The sequence below is a fragment of the Pseudophryne corroboree genome (genome assembly GCF_028390025.1).
Source record: "Pseudophryne corroboree isolate aPseCor3 chromosome 3 unlocalized genomic scaffold, aPseCor3.hap2 SUPER_3_unloc_2, whole genome shotgun sequence".
NCBI lineage: Eukaryota > Metazoa > Chordata > Amphibia > Anura > Myobatrachidae > Pseudophryne > Pseudophryne corroboree.
In genome coordinates, this window is record NW_026967508.1 from 2,158,250 (window position 1) to 2,177,891 (window position 19,642).

Sequence of the window (19,642 nt, forward strand, 5' to 3'; positions counted from 1 at the left end):
CCGCAATGTGTAAAATGGGGACCTGTGCACTATAAAAGGGGGCACATGGCTGGGCACTATAAAAGGGGGCACATGGCTGGGCACTTTAAAAGGGGGCAGATGGCTGGGCACATATAAGGCAGGTGGAGCGGTAAATTTTGGATAGACCTACAGATACAACCGGCCCTTTGATGGGGACCAAACTGCTGATGCGGCCCCCGATGAATTTGAGTTTGACACCCCTGCTCTAGGGTGCCATGATTCAAAAAAGTTTGGGAACCACTGAGCTAGCGATGTAATTTAAAGCGGAGCACAGGACTGTAATTAAATATGAAACCATGTGCAGTTCACATGCTGACCACAAGATGGCAGTGCAAGACACCACAACGATCCTTGTAAAGTATTGTATCGTGTAATTCACATATGAACCACTGGAGGGCAGTTCTTTCAGTTGCAGCGCCCAGACTGCAGACTGCAGCGCAACCGCCATGCAGACTGCATGTCGGTTGCGCAACGGATGCGGCTGATCATCCAATGCATTCTGGGAGTTGAAGATCGAACGTTTAAACAAAAGTAAAGTGATTTATGAACGTTTGGACTACAATTCCCATAATGCCTCTCAGCAGCCTCGCCATGATCCAAGTCAGGACCCACAGGAAAATGATAATTAAGGCTTGGAACGCACAGGCAGGAAGTGGTGTGTTAGAAATCTTTTCCGGGTGAGAGGGGAGGAAGAGGAAACAGGAGACATTTGTAAAACTGGCAGCAGTAATGGCGGCCATTGTTATGCAGGTGGAGCAGAATCCGGTGTCATGTTATAATACAGTAAGAGCAGTCACTGGCATATTTTATCATTGTATAGATGAATAAGACTCTGGTGACTTATTATAAGACAGATGGAGAAGGCTAGTATCCTGTTATTTTAATTCAGGTGGAGTAGACTTTTGCGTCCCAGAAAAGTGTGTGTGTGTGTGTGTGTGTGTGTGTGTGTGTACACACATAAACACACACAAAATAAAAAATGCCAAAAGTATTAAATATTGTAGCTAATAATGTACCTTGGAGGGCACCCATTACATATCATACCACCCGCAGTTTACAGACTGGCCACAAGGTGGCAGTGAGAATACGTAAAAGTATGGTAGCTCTCAACGGTACCACTGGAAGGCAGTCATATATGAAACCATCTGCAGTTCACAGGCTGACCACATGATGGCAGAGCGAGGAAACAATGAAACGAGTATGGTTCTATCTATTGTCACTCCCAAAGTGACCACAGGAGGGCGGTCATTACCTATCTCATTAGCTGAAGATATCATTTTGACCACAAGATGTCAGCGCAACGAGCCAATATGATGGAAATGTATTATATAGCGCATTCCCATTATCTGACCACACGATGGCAGTGTGAATGCACTCGGTGATCCAGGTTCACGTTTTACATAGTGTATTTCTCATGCAGACCACTGGAGGGCAGCACTTAAATATACATCGCAATCACCAGCAGCTCTCATGCTGGGTAACGGTTTCACCACATGCAATGCATTCTGGGAGTTGAAGTTCGAACGCCCTATCAAAACTAAGCGTTTAACGGAGCTCTGGACTACAATCCCCTTAATGCCGAGATCCAAAGTTAGCTGGCGATTGAGGCTTGGAACGCACAGGCCGGAAGTAGTGTGTAACAAACATCTCTTTTCGGGTGAGCCGGGAGCCAGATAATAGTTATAATACAGGTGGAGCAGACTCTGGTGTCCTGTTATCTTGAAAGATTAGTGTCTTGTTCTGTTATATAATACAGAGGCGCAGGCTCTGATGCAAGGATAGTATAATACAGGTGGAGCAGGATCTGGTGTCTGGATAGTATAATAGAGGTGGAGCAGACCCTGGTATTATACAGGTGGAGCAGGCTCCAGTGTCAGGTTTATGAAATACAGGGGCAGCAGCCTATGGTGTCAGATTAGTATTATACAAGTGGAGCAGGCTCTGATGTACGGTTAGCATAATGCAGATGAAGCAGGCTCTGGTGTCGGTTAGTATAACACAACTGGAGGTTGTTGGCCCTTGTTATAATACAGGTGGAGCAGAATGTGTATTGGTGGCGCAGATTTTGATCTACAGTATATGTATAATGTATTTCTCTAACGTCCTAAGTGGATGCTGGGGACTCCGTAAGGACCATGGGGAATAGCGGCTCCGCAGGAGACTGGGCACATCTAAAGAAAGCTTTAGGACTATCTGGTGTGCACTGGCTCCTCCCCCTATAACCCTCCTCCAAGCCTCAGTTAGATTTCTGTGCCCGACGAGAAGGGTGCACACTAGGGGCTCTCCTGAGCTTCTTAGTGAAAGTTTTAGATTAGGTTTTTTATTTTCAGTGAGACCTGCTGGCAACAGGCTCACTGCACCGAGGGACTAAGGGGAGAAGAAGCGAACTCACCTGCGTGCAGAGTGGATTGGGCTTCTTAGGCTACTGGACATTAGCTCCAGAGGGACGATCACAGGCCCAGCTTGGATGGGTCCCAGAGCCGCGCCGCCGGCCCCCTTACAGAGCCAGAAGGCAGAAGAGGTCCGGAAAATCGGCGGCAGAAGACGCCCTGTCTTCAACAAGGTAGCGCACAACACTGCAGCTGTGCGCCATTGCTCTCAGCACACTTCACACTCCGGTCACTGAGGGTGCAGGGCGCTGGGGGGGGGGGGCGCCCTGAGACGCAATAAAAAAAAAAAACACCTTGGATGGCAAAAAATGCATCACATATAGCTCCTGGGCTATATGGATGCATTTAACCCCTGCCAGAATACATAGAAAAACGGGAGATAAGGCCACCGATAAGGGGGCGGAGCCTATCTCCTCAGCACACTGGCGCCATTTTCCCTCACAGCTCCGTTGGAGGGAAGCTCCCTGTCTCTCCCCTGCAGTCACTACACTACAGAAAGGGTTAAAAAAGAGAGGGGGGGCACTGATTAAGCGCAGTAATAAAGATACAGCAGCTATAAGGGGAAAAACACTTATATAAGGTTTCCCTATATATATATATAGCGCTCTGGTGTGTGCTGGCAAACTCTCCCTCTGTCTCCCCAAAGGGCTGGTGGGGTCCTGTCCTCTATCAGAGCATTCCCTGTGTGTGTGCTGTGTGTCGGTACGTTTGTGTCGACATGTATGAGGAGGAAAATGATGTGGAGACGGAGCAGATTGCCTGTAATAGTGATGTCACCCCCTAGGGGGTCGACACCTGAGTGGATGAACTGTTGGAAGAAATTACGTGACAGTGTCAGCTCTGTATAAAAGACAGTGGTTGACATGAGACAGCCGGCTACTCAGCTTGTGCCTGTCCAGACGTCTCATAGGCCGTCAGGGGCTCTAAAGTGCCCGTTACCTCAGATGGCAGATACAGACGCCGACACGGATACTGACTCCAGTGTCGACGGTGAAGAGACAAATGTGACTTCCAGTAGGGCCACACGTTACATGATTGAGGCAATGAAAAATGTTTTACACATTTCTGATAATACGAGTACCACCAAAAAAGGGGTATTATGTTCGGTGAGGAAAAACTACCTGTAGTTTTCCTGAATCTGAGAAATTAAATGAGGTGTGTGATGATGCGTGGGTTTCCCCCGATAACTGATAATTTCTAAAATGTTATTGGCATTATATCCTTTCCCGCCAGAGGTTAGGGTGCGTTGGGAAACACCCCCTAGGGGGGATAAAGCGCTCACACGCTGGTAGGGGCTCTACCCTCTCCTGAGATGGCCGCCCTTAAGGATCCTGCAGATAGAGTATCCTAAAATGTATTTACACACATACTGGTGTTATACTGCGACCAGCAATAGCCTCAGCCTGGATGTGCAGTGCTGGGTTGGCGTGGTCGGATTCCCTGACTGAAAATATTGATACCCTAGATAGGGACAGTATATTTTTGCCTATAGAGCATTTAAAAGATGCATTTCTATATATGCGTGATACACAGCGGAATATTTGCCGACTGGCATCAAGTCTAAGTGCGTTGTCCATTTCTACCAGTAGAGGGTTATGGATACGTCAGGGGTCAGGTGATGCGTATTCCAAACGGCATTTGGAAGTATTGCCTTATGAAGGGAGGAGTTATTTGGGGTCGGTCTTTCAGACCTGGTGGCCACGGCAACAGCTGGGAAATCCACGTTTGTACCCCAGGTCGCCTCTCAACATGAGAAGACGCCGTATTATCAGGCGCAGTCTTTTCGTGGACAAGGGGCAAAAGGTTCCTCATTTTTGCCCCGTGACAGAGGGAGAGGAAAAAGGCTGCAGAAATCAGCCAGTTCCCAGGAACAGAAACCCTCTCCCGCCTCTGCCAAGCCCTCAGTATGACGCTGGGGCTTTACAAGCAGAATCAGGCACGGTGGGGGCCCGTCTCAATGAATTTCAGCGTGCAGTGGCTCACTCGCAAGTAGACCCCTGGATCCTTTAGGTGATATCTCAGGGGTACAAATTAGAATTCGAGACGTCTCCCCCTGGCCGTTTCCTAAAGTCGGCTTTACCGATGTCTCCTTCTGACACGGAGACAGTTTTGGAAGCCATTCACAAGCTGTATTCCCAGCAGGTGATAATCAAGGTACTCCTCCTGCAACAGGGAACGGGGTATTATTCCACACTATTGTGGTACCGAAGCCAGACGGCTGGGTGAGACCGATTCTAAATCTAAAATCTTTGAACACTTACATACAGAGGTTCAAATTCAAGATTGAGTCACTCAGAGCAGTGATTGCGAACCTGGAAGAAGGGGACTACATGATGTCTCGGGACATCAAGGATGCTTACCTTCATGTCAAAATTTACCTTTCTCACCAAGGGTACCTCAGGTTTATGGTACATAACTGTCACTATCAGTTCAGACGCTGCCGTAGGGATGGTCCACGGCACCCCGGGTCTTTACCAAGGTAATGGCCGAAATGATGATATTCCTTCGAAGGAAGGGAATTTTAGTTATCCATTACTTAGACGATTCCCTGATAAGGCTAAGATCCAGGGAACAGTTGGAGGTCGGTGTAGCACTATCTCAGGTAGTGTTGCGGCAGCATGGTTGGATTCTCAATATTCCAAAATCGCAGCTGATTCCGACGACTCGTCTTCTGTTCCTAGGGATGATCCTGGACACAGTCCAGAAAAAGGTGTTTCTCCCGGAGGAGAAAGCCAGGGAGTTATCCGAGCTAGTCAGGAACCTCCTAAAAACCGAGCCAAGTCTCAGTGCATCAATGCACAAGGTTTCTGGGAGAAATGGTGGCTTCCTACGAAGCAATCCCATTCGGCAGATTCCACGCAAGAACTTTCCAGTGGGACCTGCTGGACAAATGGTCCGGGTCGCATCTTCAGATGCATCAGCGGATAACCCTGTCACCAAGGACAAGGGTATCCCTCCTGTGGTGGTTGCAGAGTGCTCATCTTCTAGAGGGCCGCAGATTCGGCATTCAGGACTGGGTCCTGGTGACCACGGATGCCAGCCTGCGAGGCTGGGGAGCAGTCACACAGGGAAGGAATATCCAGGGCTTATGGTCAAGCCTGGAGACATCACTTCACATAAATATCCTGAAGCTAAGGGCCATTTACAATGCTCTAAGCTTAGCAAGACCTCTGCTTCAAGGTCAGCCGGTGTTGATCCAGTCGGACAACATCACGGCAGTCACCCACGTAAACAGACAGGGTGGCACAAGAAGCAGGAGGGCAATGGCAGAAGCTGCAAGGATTCTTCGCTGGGCGAAAAATCATGTGATAGCACTGTCAGCAGTATTCATTCCGGGAGTGGACAACTGGGAAGAAGACTTCCTCAGCACGACTTCCACCCGGGAGAGTGGGGACTTCACCCAGAAGTCTTCCACATGATTATAAACCGTTGGGAAAAACTCGACAGGTATTGCGCCAGGTCAAGGGACACTCAGGCAATAGCTGTAGACGCTCTGGTAACACCGTGGGTGTACCAGTCAGTATATGTGTTCCCTCCTCTGCCTCTCATACCCAAGGTACTGAGATTGATGGAGAGGAGTAAGCACTATATTCGTGGCTCCGGATTGGCCAAGAAGGACTTGGTAACCGGAACTTCAAGAGATGCTCACGGAGGATCCGTGGCCTCTACCTCTAAGAAGGGACCTGCTCCAGCAAGGACCCTGTCTGTTCCAAGACTTTCCGCGGCTGCGTTTGACGGCATGGCGGTTGAACGCCGGATCCTGAAGGAAAAAAAAAAAAGGCATTCTGGATGAAGTCATCCCTATCCTGATCAAAGCCAGAAAGGGTGTAACCGCAAAACATTATCACCGCATTTGGCGAAAATATGTTGCGTGGAGCGAGGCCAGTAAGGCCCGACGGAGGAAATTCAACTGGGTCGATTCCTACATTTCCTGCAAACAAGAGTGTCTATGGGCCTGAAATTGGGGTCCATTAAGGTTCAAATTTCGGCTCTGTCAATTTTCTTCCAAAAAGAACTAGCTTCAGTTCCTGAAGTTCAGACGTTTTGTAAAAGGGGTACTGCATATACAGCCTCCTTTTGTGCCTCCAGTGGCACTTTGGGATCTCAATGTAGTTTTTGGGGTCCAAAAGTCACATTGGTTTGAACCACTTGAATCTGTGGAGTTAAAATATCTCACATGGAAAGTGGTCATGCTGTTGGCCCTGGCCTGGGCCAGGCGCGTGTCAGAATTGGCGGCTTTATCCTGTAAAAGCCCTTATCTGATTTTCCATTCGGACAGGGCGGAATTGAGGACTCGTCCTCAGTTTCTCCCTAAGGTGGTTTCAGCGTTCACCTGAACCAGCCTTTTGTGGTGCCTGCGGCTACTAGGGACTTGGAGGACTCCAAGTTGCTAGACGTTGTCAGGGCCCTGAAAATATATGTTTCCAGGACGGCTGGAGTCAGGAAATCTGACTCGCTGTTTATCCTGTATGCACCCAACAAGCTGGGTGCTCCTGCTTCTAAGCAGACTATTGCTCGTTGGATTTGTAATACAATTCAGCTTGCACATTCTGTGGCAGGCCTGCCACAGACAAAAATCTGTAAATGCCCACTCCACAAGGAAGGTGGGCTCATCTTGGGCGGCTGCCCGAGGGGTCTCGGCTTTACAACTTTGCCGAGCAGCTACTTGGTCAGGAGCAAATACGTTTGTAAAATTCTACAAAATTGATACCTTGGCTGAGGAGGACCTGGAGTTCTCTCATTTGGTGCTGCAGAGTCATCCGCACTCTCCCGCCCGTTTGGGAGCTTTGGTATAATCCCCATGGTCCTTACGGAGTCCCCAGCATCCACTTAGGACGTTAGAAAAAATAAGAATTTACTTACCGATAATTCTATTTCTCGTAGTCCGTAGTGGATGCTGGGCGCCCATCCCAAGTGCGGATTGTCTGCAATACTGGTACATAGTTATTGTTACCAAAAAAAAAAAAAATTCAGGTTATTGCTGTAGTGAGCCATCTTTTCTAGAGGCTCCTCTGTTATCATGCTGTTAACTGGGTTCAGATCACAAGTTGTACAGTGTGATTGGTGTGGCTGGTATGAGTCTTACCCGGGATTCAAAATCCTTCCTTATTGTGTACGCTCGTCCGGGCACAGTATCCTAACTGAGGCTTGGAGGAGGGTCATAGGGGGAGGAGCCAGTGCACACCAGATAGTCCTAAAGCTTTCTTTAGATGTGCCCAGTCTCCTGCGGAGCCGCTATTCCCCATGGTCCTTACGGAGTCCCCAGCATCCACTACGGACTACGAGAAATAGAATTATCGGTAAGTAAATTCTTATTTTAATCACCAGGAAAATGATGATTGCAGGAATATTGTGTCGTCAATGTTTATATATATATATATATTTTATATATATATATATATATATATATATATATATATATATATATATATAATTTCTGTAATTTGGTTTTGGGTAACTATTTTCCTTCTAGATTTTGCTGAAGACTAATCTTATCTATATTGGAGAGTCCAGCATATAGCACATGACTGGGTTAATTGAGTATGGACAAGGACAGGAGTCACGTGCCTGCGACAATATTAAACCTCACCCTGGAGATCGTCTACCTGCTGACTGGGGAGGTGAGGGAGTCTGGGAATGTCACAGTGACATCACTTTTATCTCTATTACTAACACAGGGACCTGACTGGTGAGGTGAGGGAGTCTGGGAGTGTCACACTGACATCTCTTATCTGTATTACTAATACAGGGACCTGACTGGGGAGGTGAGGGAGTCTGGAAGTGTCACAGTGATGTCACTGTTATCTCTATTACAAACACAGGGACCTGACTGGAGAGGTGAGGGAGTCTGGGAGAGTCACAGTCATGTCACTCATCTCTATTACTAACACAAGGACCTGACTGGGGAGGTGAGGGATTCTGGGAGTGTCACATTCACGTCACTCTTATCTCTATCACTAACATAGGGACCTGACTGGGGAGGGGAGAGGGTCTGGGAGTGTCACAGTGACATTACTTTTATCTCTATTACTAACACAGAGACCTGACTGGGGAGGTGAGGGAGTCTGGGAGAGTCACAGTGACATCACTCTTACCTCATTACTAACATTTCTAAAATCAAGTATATACATAGCAATATCTTTAATGTTTTTTTTTTAATACACAGAATTATTCAATTGTCAATAAATCAGGTGAGCGTGTCTCACACAGCAAACGTTTGTCAGGAGGATTAAGCAGGACCCAGAGCCCCATCCCGGTGCCTTCACCTCACTCACTGATACATGACAGGCACAATGACCAGAAGATCCTGGAACTCACCAACAAGATCATTCAGCTGCTGACTGGAGAGGTGACTGCTGGGAATGGGACATTATACAGTAACACAAGGGGATGTGTCTGGGTGATGACTGGAGAGGTGACTGCTGGGAATGGGGCATTATACAGTAACACCAGGGGATGTGTCTGGAGAGGTGACTGCTGGGAATGGTACATTATACAGTAACACCAGGGGATGTGTCTGGGTGATGACTGGAGAGGTGACTGCTGGGAATGGGACATTATACAGTAACACCAGGGGATGTGTCTGGGTGATGACTGGAGAGGTGACTGCTGGGAATGGGACATTATACAGTAACACCAGGGGATGTGTCTGGGTGATGACTGGAGAGGTGACTGCTGGGAATGGGGCATTATACAGTAACACCGGGGAATGTGACTGGAGAGGTGACTGCTGGGAATGGGACATTATACAGTAACACCAGGGGATGTGTCTGGGTGATGACTGGAGAGGTGACTGCTGGGAATGGGACATTATACAGTAACACCAGGGGATGTGTCTGGGTGATGACTGGAGAGGTGACTGCTGGGAATGGGACATTATACAGTAACACCAGGGGATGTGTCAGGGTGATGACTGGAGAGGTGACTGCTGGGAATGGGGCATTATACAGTAACACCAGGGGATGTGTCTGGGTGATGACTGGAGAGGTGACTGCTGGGAATGGGACATTATACAGTAACACCAGGGGATGTGTCTGGGTGATGGCTGGAGAGGTGACTGCTGGGAATGGGACATTATACAGTAACACCGGGGGATGTATCTGGGTGATGACTGGAGAGGTGACTGCTGGGAATGGGGCATTATACAGTAACACCAGGGGATGTGTCTGGGTGATGACTGGAGAGGTGACTGCTGGGAATGGGGCATTATACAGTAACACCAGGAGATGTGTCTGGGTGATGACTGGAGAGGTGACTGCTGGGAATGGGACATTATACAGTAAGACCAGGGGATGTGTCTGGGTGATGACTGGAGAGGTGACTGCTGGGAATGGGACATTATACAGTAACACCAGGGGATGTGTCTGGGTGATGACTGGAGAGGTGACTGCTGGGAATGGGGCATTATACAGTAACACCGGGGGATGTGACTGGAGAGGTGACTGCTGGGAATGGGACATTATACAGTAACACCAGGGGATGTGTCTGGGTGATGACTGGAGAGGTGACTGCTGGGAATGGGACATTATACAGTAACACCAGGGGATGTGTCTGGGTGATGACTGGAGAGGTGACTGCTGGGAATGGGGCATTATACAGTAACACCAGGAGATGTGTCTGGGTGATGACTGGAGAGGTGACTGCTGGGAATGGGACATTATACAGTAACACCAGGGGATGTGTCTGGGTGATGACTGGAGAGGTGACTGCTGGGAATGGGACATTATACAGTAACACCAGGGGATGTGTCTGGGTGATGACTGGAGAGGTGACTGCTGGGAATGGGACATTATACAGTAACACCAGGGGATGTGTCTGGGTGATGACTGGAGAGGTGACTGCTGGGAATGGGACATTATACAGTAACACCAGGGGATGTGTCTGGTTGATGACTGGAGAGGTGACTGCTGGGAATGGGGCATTATACAGTAACACCAGGGAATGTGTCTGTTTGATGACTGGAGAGGTGACTGCTGGGAATGGGGCATTATACAGTAACACCAGGGGATGTGTCTGGGTGATGACTGGAGAGGTGACTGCTGGGAATGGGGCATTATACAGTAACACCAGGGGATGTGACTGGAGAGGTGACTGCTGGGAATGGGGCATTATACAGTAACACCAGGGGATGTGTCTGTGTGATGACTGGAGAGGTGACTGCTGGGAATGGGACATTATACAGTAACACCAGGGGATGTGTCTGGGTGATGACTGGAGAGGTGACTGCTGGGAATGGGGCATTATACAGTAACACCAGGGGATGTGTCTGGGTGATGACTGGAGAGGTGACTGCTGGGAATGGGGCATTATACAGTAACACCAGGGGATGTGTCTGGGTGATGACTGGAGAGGTAACTGCTGGGAATGGGACATTATACAGTAACACCAGGGGATGTGTCTGGGTGATGACTGGAGAGGTGACTGCTGGGAATGGGGCATTATACAGTAACACCAGGGGATGTGACTGGAGAGGTGACTGCTGGGAATGGGGCATTATACAGTAACACCAGGGGATGTGTCTGTGTGATGACTGGAGAGGTGACTGCTGGGAATGGGACATTATACAGTAACACCAGGGGATGTGTCTGGGTGATGACTGGATAGGTGACTGCTGGGAATGGGGCATTATAAAGTAACACCAGGGGATGTGTCTGGGTGATGACTTGAGAGGTGACTGCTGGGAATGGGGCATTATACAGTAACACCAGGGGATGTGTCTGGGTGATGACTGGAGAGGTAACTGCTGGGAATGGGACATTATACAGTAACACCAGGGGATGTGTCTGGGTGATGACTGGAGAGGTGACTGCTGGCAATGGGACATTATACAGTAACACCAGGGGATGTGTGTGGGTGATGACTGGAGAGGTGACTGCTGGGAATGGGACATTATACAGTATCACCAGGGGATGTGTCTGGGTGATGACTGGAGAGGTGACTGCTGGGAATGGGACATTATACAGTAACACCAGGGGATGTGTCTGGGTGATGACTGGAGAGGTGACTGCTGGGAATGGGACATTATACACCTGGGGATGTGTCTGGGTGATGACTGGAGAGGTGACTGCTGGGAATGGGACATTATACAGTAACACCAGGGGATGTGTCTGGGTGATGACTGGAGAGGTGACTGCTGGGAATGGGACATTATACAGTAAGACCAGGGGATGTGTCTGGGTGATGACTGGAGAGGTGACTGCTGGGAATGGGACATTATACAGTAACACCAGGGGATGTGTCTGGGTGATGACTGGAGAGGTGACTGCTGGGAATGGGGCATTATACAGTAACACCGGGGGATGTGACTGGAGAGGTGACTGCTGGGAATGGGACATTATACAGTAACACCAGGGGATGTGTCTGGGTGATGACTGGAGAGGTGACTGCTGGAAATGGGGCATTATACAGTAACACCAGGGGATGTGTCAGGGTGATGACTGGAGAGGTGACTGCTGGGAATGGGGCATTATACAGTAACACCAGGGAATGTGTCTGGGTGATGACTGGAGAGGTGACTGCTGGGAATGGGGCATTATACAGTAACACCAGGGGATGTGTCTGGGTGATGACTGGAGAGGTGACTGCTGGGAATGGGACATTATACACCTGGGGATGTGTCTGGGTGATGACTGGAGAGGTGACTGCTGGGAATGGGACATTATACAGTAACACCAGGGGATGTGTCTGGGTGATGACTGGAGAGGTGACTGCTGGGAATGGGACATTATACAGTAACACCAGGGGATGTGTCAGGGTGATGACTGGAGAGGTGACTGCTGGGAATGGGGCATTATACAGTAACACCAGGGGATGTGTCTGGGTGATGACTGGAGAGGTGACTGCTGGGAATGGGACATTATACAGTAACACCAGGGGATGTGTCTGGGTGATGGCTGGAGAGGTGACTGCTGGGAATGGGACATTATACAGTAACACCAGGGGATGTGTCTGGGTGATGACTGGAGAGGTGACTGCTGGGAATGGGGCATTATACAGTAACACCAGGAGATGTGTCTGGGTGATGACTGGAGAGGTGACTGCTGGGAATGGGACATTATACAGTAACACCAGGGGATGTGTCTGGGTGATGACTGGAGAGGTGACTGCTGGGAATGGGACATTATACAGTAACACCAGGGGATGTGTCTGGGTGATGACTGGAGAGGTGACTGCTGGGAATGGGACATTATACAGTAACACCAGGGGATGTGTCTGGGTGATGACTGGAGAGGTGACTGCTGGGAATGGGACATTATACAGTAAGACCAGGGGATGTGTCTGGGTGATGACTGGAGAGGTGACTGCTGGGAATGGGACATTATACAGTAACACCAGGGGATATGTCTGGGTGATGACTGGAGAGGTGACTGCTGGGAATGGGGCATTATACAGTAACACCGGGGGATGTGACTGGAGAGGTGACTGCTGGGAATGGGACATTATACAGTAACACCAGGGGATGTGTCTGGGTGATGACTGGAGAGGTGACTGCTGGGAATGGGGCATTATACAGTAACACCAGGGGATGTGTCTGGGTGATGACTGGAGAGGTGACTGCTGGGAATGGGGCATTATACAGTAACACCAGGGGATGTGACTGGAGAGGTGACTGCTGGGAATGGGGCATTATACAGTAACACCAGGGGATGTGTCTGTGTGATGACTGGAGAGGTGACTGCTGGGAATGGGACATTATACAGTAACACCAGGGGATGTGTCTGGGTGATGACTGGAGAGGTGACTGCTGGGAATGGGGCATTATACAGTAACACCAGGGGATGTGTCTGGGTGATGACTGGAGAGGTGACTGCTGGGAATGGGGCATTATACAGTAACACCAGGGGATGTGTCTGGGTGATGACTGGAGAGGTAACTGCTGGGAATGGGACATTATACAGTAACACCAGGGGATGTGTCTGGGTGATGACTGGAGAGGTGACTGCTGGGAATGGGGCATTATACAGTAACACCAGGGGATGTGACTGGAGAGGTGACTGCTGGGAATGGGGCATTATACAGTAACACCAGGGGATGTGTCTGTGTGATGACTGGAGAGGTGACTGCTGGGAATGGGACATTATACAGTAACACCAGGGGATGTGTCTGGGTGATGACTGGAGAGGTGACTGCTGGGAATGGGGCATTATACAGTAACACCGGGGGATGTGACTGGAGAGGTGACTGCTGGGAATGGGACATTATACAGTAACACCAGGGGATGTGTCTGGGTGATGACTGGAGAGGTGACTGCTGGAAATGGGGCATTATACAGTAACACCAGGGGATGTGTCAGGGTGATGACTGGAGAGGTGACTGCTGGGAATGGGGCATTATACAGTAACACCAGGGAATGTGTCTGGGTGATGACTGGAGAGGTGACTGCTGGGAATGGGGCATTATACAGTAACACCAGGGGATGTGTCTGGGTGATGACTGGAGAGGTGACTGCTGGGAATGGGACATTATACACCTGGGGATGTGTCTGGGTGATGACTGGAGAGGTGACTGCTGGGAATGGGACATTATACAGTAACACCAGGGGATGTGTCTGGGTGATGACTGGAGAGGTGACTGCTGGGAATGGGACATTATACAGTAACACCAGGGGATGTGTCAGGGTGATGACTGGAGAGGTGACTGCTGGGAATGGGGCATTATACAGTAACACCAGGGGATGTGTCTGGGTGATGACTGGAGAGGTGACTGCTGGGAATGGGGCATTATACAGTAACACCAGGGGATGTGTCTGGGTGATGACTGGAGAGGTAACTGCTGGGAATGGGACATTATACAGTAACACCAGGGGATGTGTCTGGGTGATGACTGGAGAGGTGACTGCTGGGAATGGGGCATTATACAGTAACACCAGGGGATGTGACTGGAGAGGTGACTGCTGGGAATGGGGCATTATACAGTAACACCAGGGGATGTGTCTGTGTGATGACTGGAGAGGTGACTGCTGGGAATGGGACATTATACAGTAACACCAGGGGATGTGTCTGGGTGATGACTGGAGAGGTGACTGCTGGGAATGGGGCATTATACAGTAACACCGGGGGATGTGACTGGAGAGGTGACTGCTGGGAATGGGACATTATACAGTAACACCAGGGGATGTGTCTGGGTGATGACTGGAGAGGTGACTGCTGGAAATGGGGCATTATACAGTAACACCAGGGGATGTGTCAGGGTGATGACTGGAGAGGTGACTGCTGGGAATGGGGCATTATACAGTAACACCAGGGAATGTGTCTGGGTGATGACTGGAGAGGTGACTGCTGGGAATGGGGCATTATACAGTAACACCAGGGGATGTGTCTGGGTGATGACTGGAGAGGTGACTGCTGGGAATGGGACATTATACACCTGGGGATGTGTCTGGGTGATGACTGGAGAGGTGACTGCTGGGAATGGGACATTATACAGTAACACCAGGGGATGTGTCTGGGTGATGACTGGAGAGGTGACTGCTGGGAATGGGGCATTATACAGTAACACCAGGGGATGTGTCTGGGTGATGACTGGAGAGGTGACTGCTGGGAATGGGGCATTATACAGTAACACCAGGGGATGTGTCTGGGTGATGACTGGAGAGGTAACTGCTGGGAATGGGACATTATACAGTAACACCAGGGGATGTGTCTGGGTGATGACTGGAGAGGTGACTGCTGGGAATGGGGCATTATACAGTAACACCAGGGGATGTGACTGGAGAGGTGACTGCTGGGAATGGGGCATTATACAGTAACACCAGGGGATGTGTCTGTGTGATGACTGGAGAGGTGACTGCTGGGAATGGGACATTATACAGTAACACCAGGGGATGTGTCTGGGTGATGACTGGATAGGTGACTGCTGGGAATGGGGCATTATAAAGTAACACCAGGGGATGTGTCTGGGTGATGACTGGAGAGGTGACTGCTGGGAATGGGGCATTATACAGTAACACCAGGGGATGTGTCTGGGTGATGACTGGAGAGGTAACTGCTGGGAATGGGACATTATACAGTAACACCAGGGGATGTGTCTGGGTGATGACTGGAGAGGTGACTGCTGGCAATGGGACATTATACAGTAACACCAGGGGATGTGTGTGGGTGATGACTGGAGAGGTGACTGCTGGGAATGGGACATTATACAGTAACACCAGGGGATGTGTCTGGGTGATGACTGGAGAGGTGACTGCTGGGAATGGGACATTATACAGTAACACCAGGGGATGTGTCTGGGTGATGACTGGAGAGGTGACTGCTGGGAATGGGACATTATACAGTAACACCAGGGGATGTGTCAGGGTGATGACTGGAGAGGTGACTGCTGGGAATGGGGCATTATACAGTAACACCAGGGAATGTGTCTGGGTGATGACTGGAGAGGTGACTGCTGGGAATGGGACATTATACAGTAAGACCAGGGGATGTGTCTGGGTGATGACTGGAGAGGTGACTGCTGGGAATGGGACATTATACAGTAACACCAGGGGATGTGTCTGGGTGATGACTGGAGAGGTGACTGCTGGGAATGGGGCATTATACAGTAACACCGGGGGATGTGACTGGAGAGGTGACTGCTGGGAATGGGACATTATACAGTAACACCAGGGGATGTGTCTGGGTGATGACTGGAGAGGTGACTGCTGGGAATGGGACATTATACAGTAACACCAGGGGATGTGTCTGGGTGATGACTGGAGAGGTGACTGCTGGGAATGGGACATTATACAGTAACACCAGGGGATGTGTCTGGGTGATGACTGGAGAGGTGACTGCTGGTAATGGGACATTATACAGTAACACCAGGGGATGTGTCTGGGTGATGACTGGAGAGGTGACTGCTGGGAATGGGACATTATACAGTAAGACCAGGGGATGTGTCTGGGTGATGACTGGAGAGGTGACTGCTGGGAATGGGACATTATACAGTAACACCAGGGGATATGTCTGGGTGATGACTGGAGAGGTGACTGCTGGGAATGGGGCATTATACAGTAACACCGGGGGATGTGACTGGAGAGGTGACTGCTGGGAATGGGACATTATACAGTAACACCAGGGGATGTGTCTGGGTGATGACTGGAGAGGTGACTGCTGGGAATGGGACATTATACAGTAACACCAGGGGATGTGTCTGGGTGATGACTGGAGAGGTGACTGCTGGGAATGGGACATTATACAGTAACACCATGGGATGTGTCTGGGTGATGACTGGAGAGGTGACTGCTGGGAATGGGGCATTATACAGTAACACCAGGGAATGTGTCTGGGTGATGACTGGAGAGGTGACTGCTGGGAATGGGGCATTATACAGTAACACCAGGGGATGTGTCTGGGTGATGACTGGAGAGGTGACTGCTGGGAATGGGGCATTATACAGTAACACCAGGGGATGTGACTGGAGAGGTGACTGCTGGGAATGGGGCATTATACAGTAACACCAGGGGATGTGTCTGTGTGATGACTGGAGAGGTGACTGCTGGGAATGGGACATTATACAGTAACACCAGGGGATGTGTCTGGGTGATGACTGGAGAGGTGACTGCTGGGAATGGGGCATTATACAGTAACACCAGGGGATGTGTCTGGGTGATGACTGGAGAGGTGACTGCTGGGAATGGGGCATTATACAGTAACACCAGGGGATGTGTCTGGGTGATGACTGGAGAGGTAACTGCTGGGAATGGGACATTATACAGTAACACCAGGGGATGTGTCTGGGTGATGACTGGAGAGGTGACTGCTGGGAATGGGGCATTATACAGTAACACCAGGGGATGTGACTGGAGAGGTGACTGCTGGGAATGGGGCATTATACAGTAACACCAGGGGATGTGTCTGTGTGATGACTGGAGAGGTGACTGCTGGGAATGGGACATTATACAGTAACACCAGGGGATGTGTCTGGGTGATGACTGGATAGGTGACTGCTGGGAATGGGGCATTATAAAGTAACACCAGGGGATGTGTCTGGGTGATGACTGGAGAGGTGACTGCTGGGAATGGGGCATTATACAGTAACACCAGGGGATGTGTCTGGGTGATGACTGGAGAGGTAACTGCTGGGAATGGGACATTATACAGTAACACCAGGGGATGTGTCTGGGTGATGACTGGAGAGGTGACTGCTGGCAATGGGACATTATACAGTAACACCAGGGGATGTGTGTGGGTGATGACTGGAGAGGTGACTGCTGGGAATGGGACATTATACAGTAACACCAGGGGATGTGTCTGGGTGATGACTGGAGAGGTGACTGCTGGGAATGGGACATTATACAGTAACACCAGGGGATGTGTCTGGGTGATGACTGGAGAGGTGACTGCTGGGAATGGGACATTATACAGTAACACCAGGGGATGTGTCAGGGTGATGACTGGAGAGGTGACTGCTGGGAATGGGGCATTATACAGTAACACCAGGGAATGTGTCTGGGTGATGACTGGAGAGGTGACTGCTGGGAATGGGGCATTATACAGTAACACCAGGGGATGTGTCTGGGTGATGACTGGAGAGGTGACTGCTGGGAATGGGACATTATACACCTGGGGATGTGTCTGGGTGATGACTGGAGAGGTGACTGCTGGGAATGGGACATTATACAGTAACACCAGGGGATGTGTCTGGGTGATGACTGGAGAGGTGACTGCTGGGAATGGGACATTATACAGTAACACCAGGGGATGTGTCAGGGTGATGACTGGAGAGGTGACTGCTGGGAATGGGGCATTATACAGTAACACCAGGGGATGTGTCTGGGTGATGACTGGAGAGGTGACTGCTGGGAATGGGACATTATACAGTAACACCAGGGGATGTGTCTGGGTGATGGCTGGAGAGGTGACTGCTGGGAATGGGACATTATACAGTAACACCGGGGGATGTATCTGGGTGATGACTGGAGAGGTGACTGCTGGGAATGGGGCATTATACAGTAACACCAGGGGATGTGTCTGGGTGATGACTGGAGAGGTGACTGCTGGGAATGGGGCATTATACAGTAACACCAGGAGATGTGTCTGGGTGATGACTGGAGAGGTGACTGCTGGGAATGGGACATTATACAGTAAGACCAGGGGATGTGTCTGGGTGATGACTGGAGAGGTGACTGCTGGGAATGGGACATTATACAGTAACACCAGGGGATGTGTCTGGGTGATGACTGGAGAGGTGACTGCTGGGAATGGGGCATTATACAGTAACACCGGGGGATGTGACTGGAGAGGTGACTGCTGGGAATGGGACATTATACAGTAACACCAGGGGATGTGTCTGGGTGATGACTGGAGAGGTGACTGCTGGGAATGGGACATTATACAGTAACACCAGGGGATGTGTCTGGGTGATGACTGGAGAGGTGACTGCTGGGAATGGGGCATTATACAGTAACACCAGGAGATGTGTCTGGGTGATGACTGGAGAGGTGACTGCTGGGAATGGGACATTATACAGTAACACCAGGGGATGTGTCTGGGTGATGACTGGAGAGGTGACTGCTGGGAATGGGACATTATACAGTAACACCAGGGGATGTGTCTGCGTGATGACTGGAGAGGTGACTGCTGGGAATGGGACATTATACAGTAACACCAGGGGATGTGTCTGGGTGATGACTGGAGAGGTGACTGCTGGGAATGGGACATTATACAGTAACACCAGGTGATGTGTCTGGGTGATGACTGGAGAGGTGACTGCTGGGAATGGGGCATTATACAGTAACACCAGGGAATGTGTCTGGGTGATGACTGGAGAGGTGACTGCTGGGAATGGGGCATTATACAGTAACACCAGGGGATGTGTCTGGGTGATGACTGGAGAGGTGACTGCTGGGAATGGGGCATTATACAGTAACACCAGGGGATGTGACTGGAGAGGTGACTGCTGGGAATGGGGCATTATACAGTAACACCAGGGGATGTGTCTGGGTGATGACTGGAGAGGTGACTGCTGGGAATGGGACATTATACAGTAACACCAGGGGATGTGTCTGGGTGATGACTGGAGAGGTGACTGCTGGGAATGGGACATTATACAGTAACACCAGGGGATGTGTCTGGGTGATGACTGGAGAGGTGACTGCTGGGAATGGGACATTATACAGTAACACCAGGGGATGTGTCAGGGTGATGACTGGAGAGGTGACTGCTGGGAATGGGGCATTATACAGTAACACCAGGGAATGTGTCTGGGTGATGACTGGAGAGGTGACTGCTGGGAATGGGGCATTATACAGTAAC

General features: G+C 50.0%; 1 protein-coding gene across 5 annotated transcripts in view; it reads left to right on the forward strand.

Annotated features, from left to right (window-relative positions):
- Positions 1–1,591: 1,591 nt before the first annotated feature.
- LOC134983634 (oocyte zinc finger protein XlCOF22-like) overlaps positions 1,592–19,642 on the forward strand; it is an 81,705-nt gene continuing 63,654 nt past the window's right edge. The window contains exons 1-3 of one of the 5 annotated variants that reach the window (XM_063949311.1): positions 1,592–1,678; positions 7,885–8,032; positions 8,578–8,760. In XM_063949311.1, the coding sequence (XP_063805381.1) occupies positions 7,955–8,032; positions 8,578–8,760 (261 nt within the window). In that variant the 5' untranslated portion in view covers positions 1,592–1,678; positions 7,885–7,954. The other 4 variants (XM_063949314.1, XM_063949312.1, XM_063949313.1 and 1 more) reach the window with 4 other exon arrangements.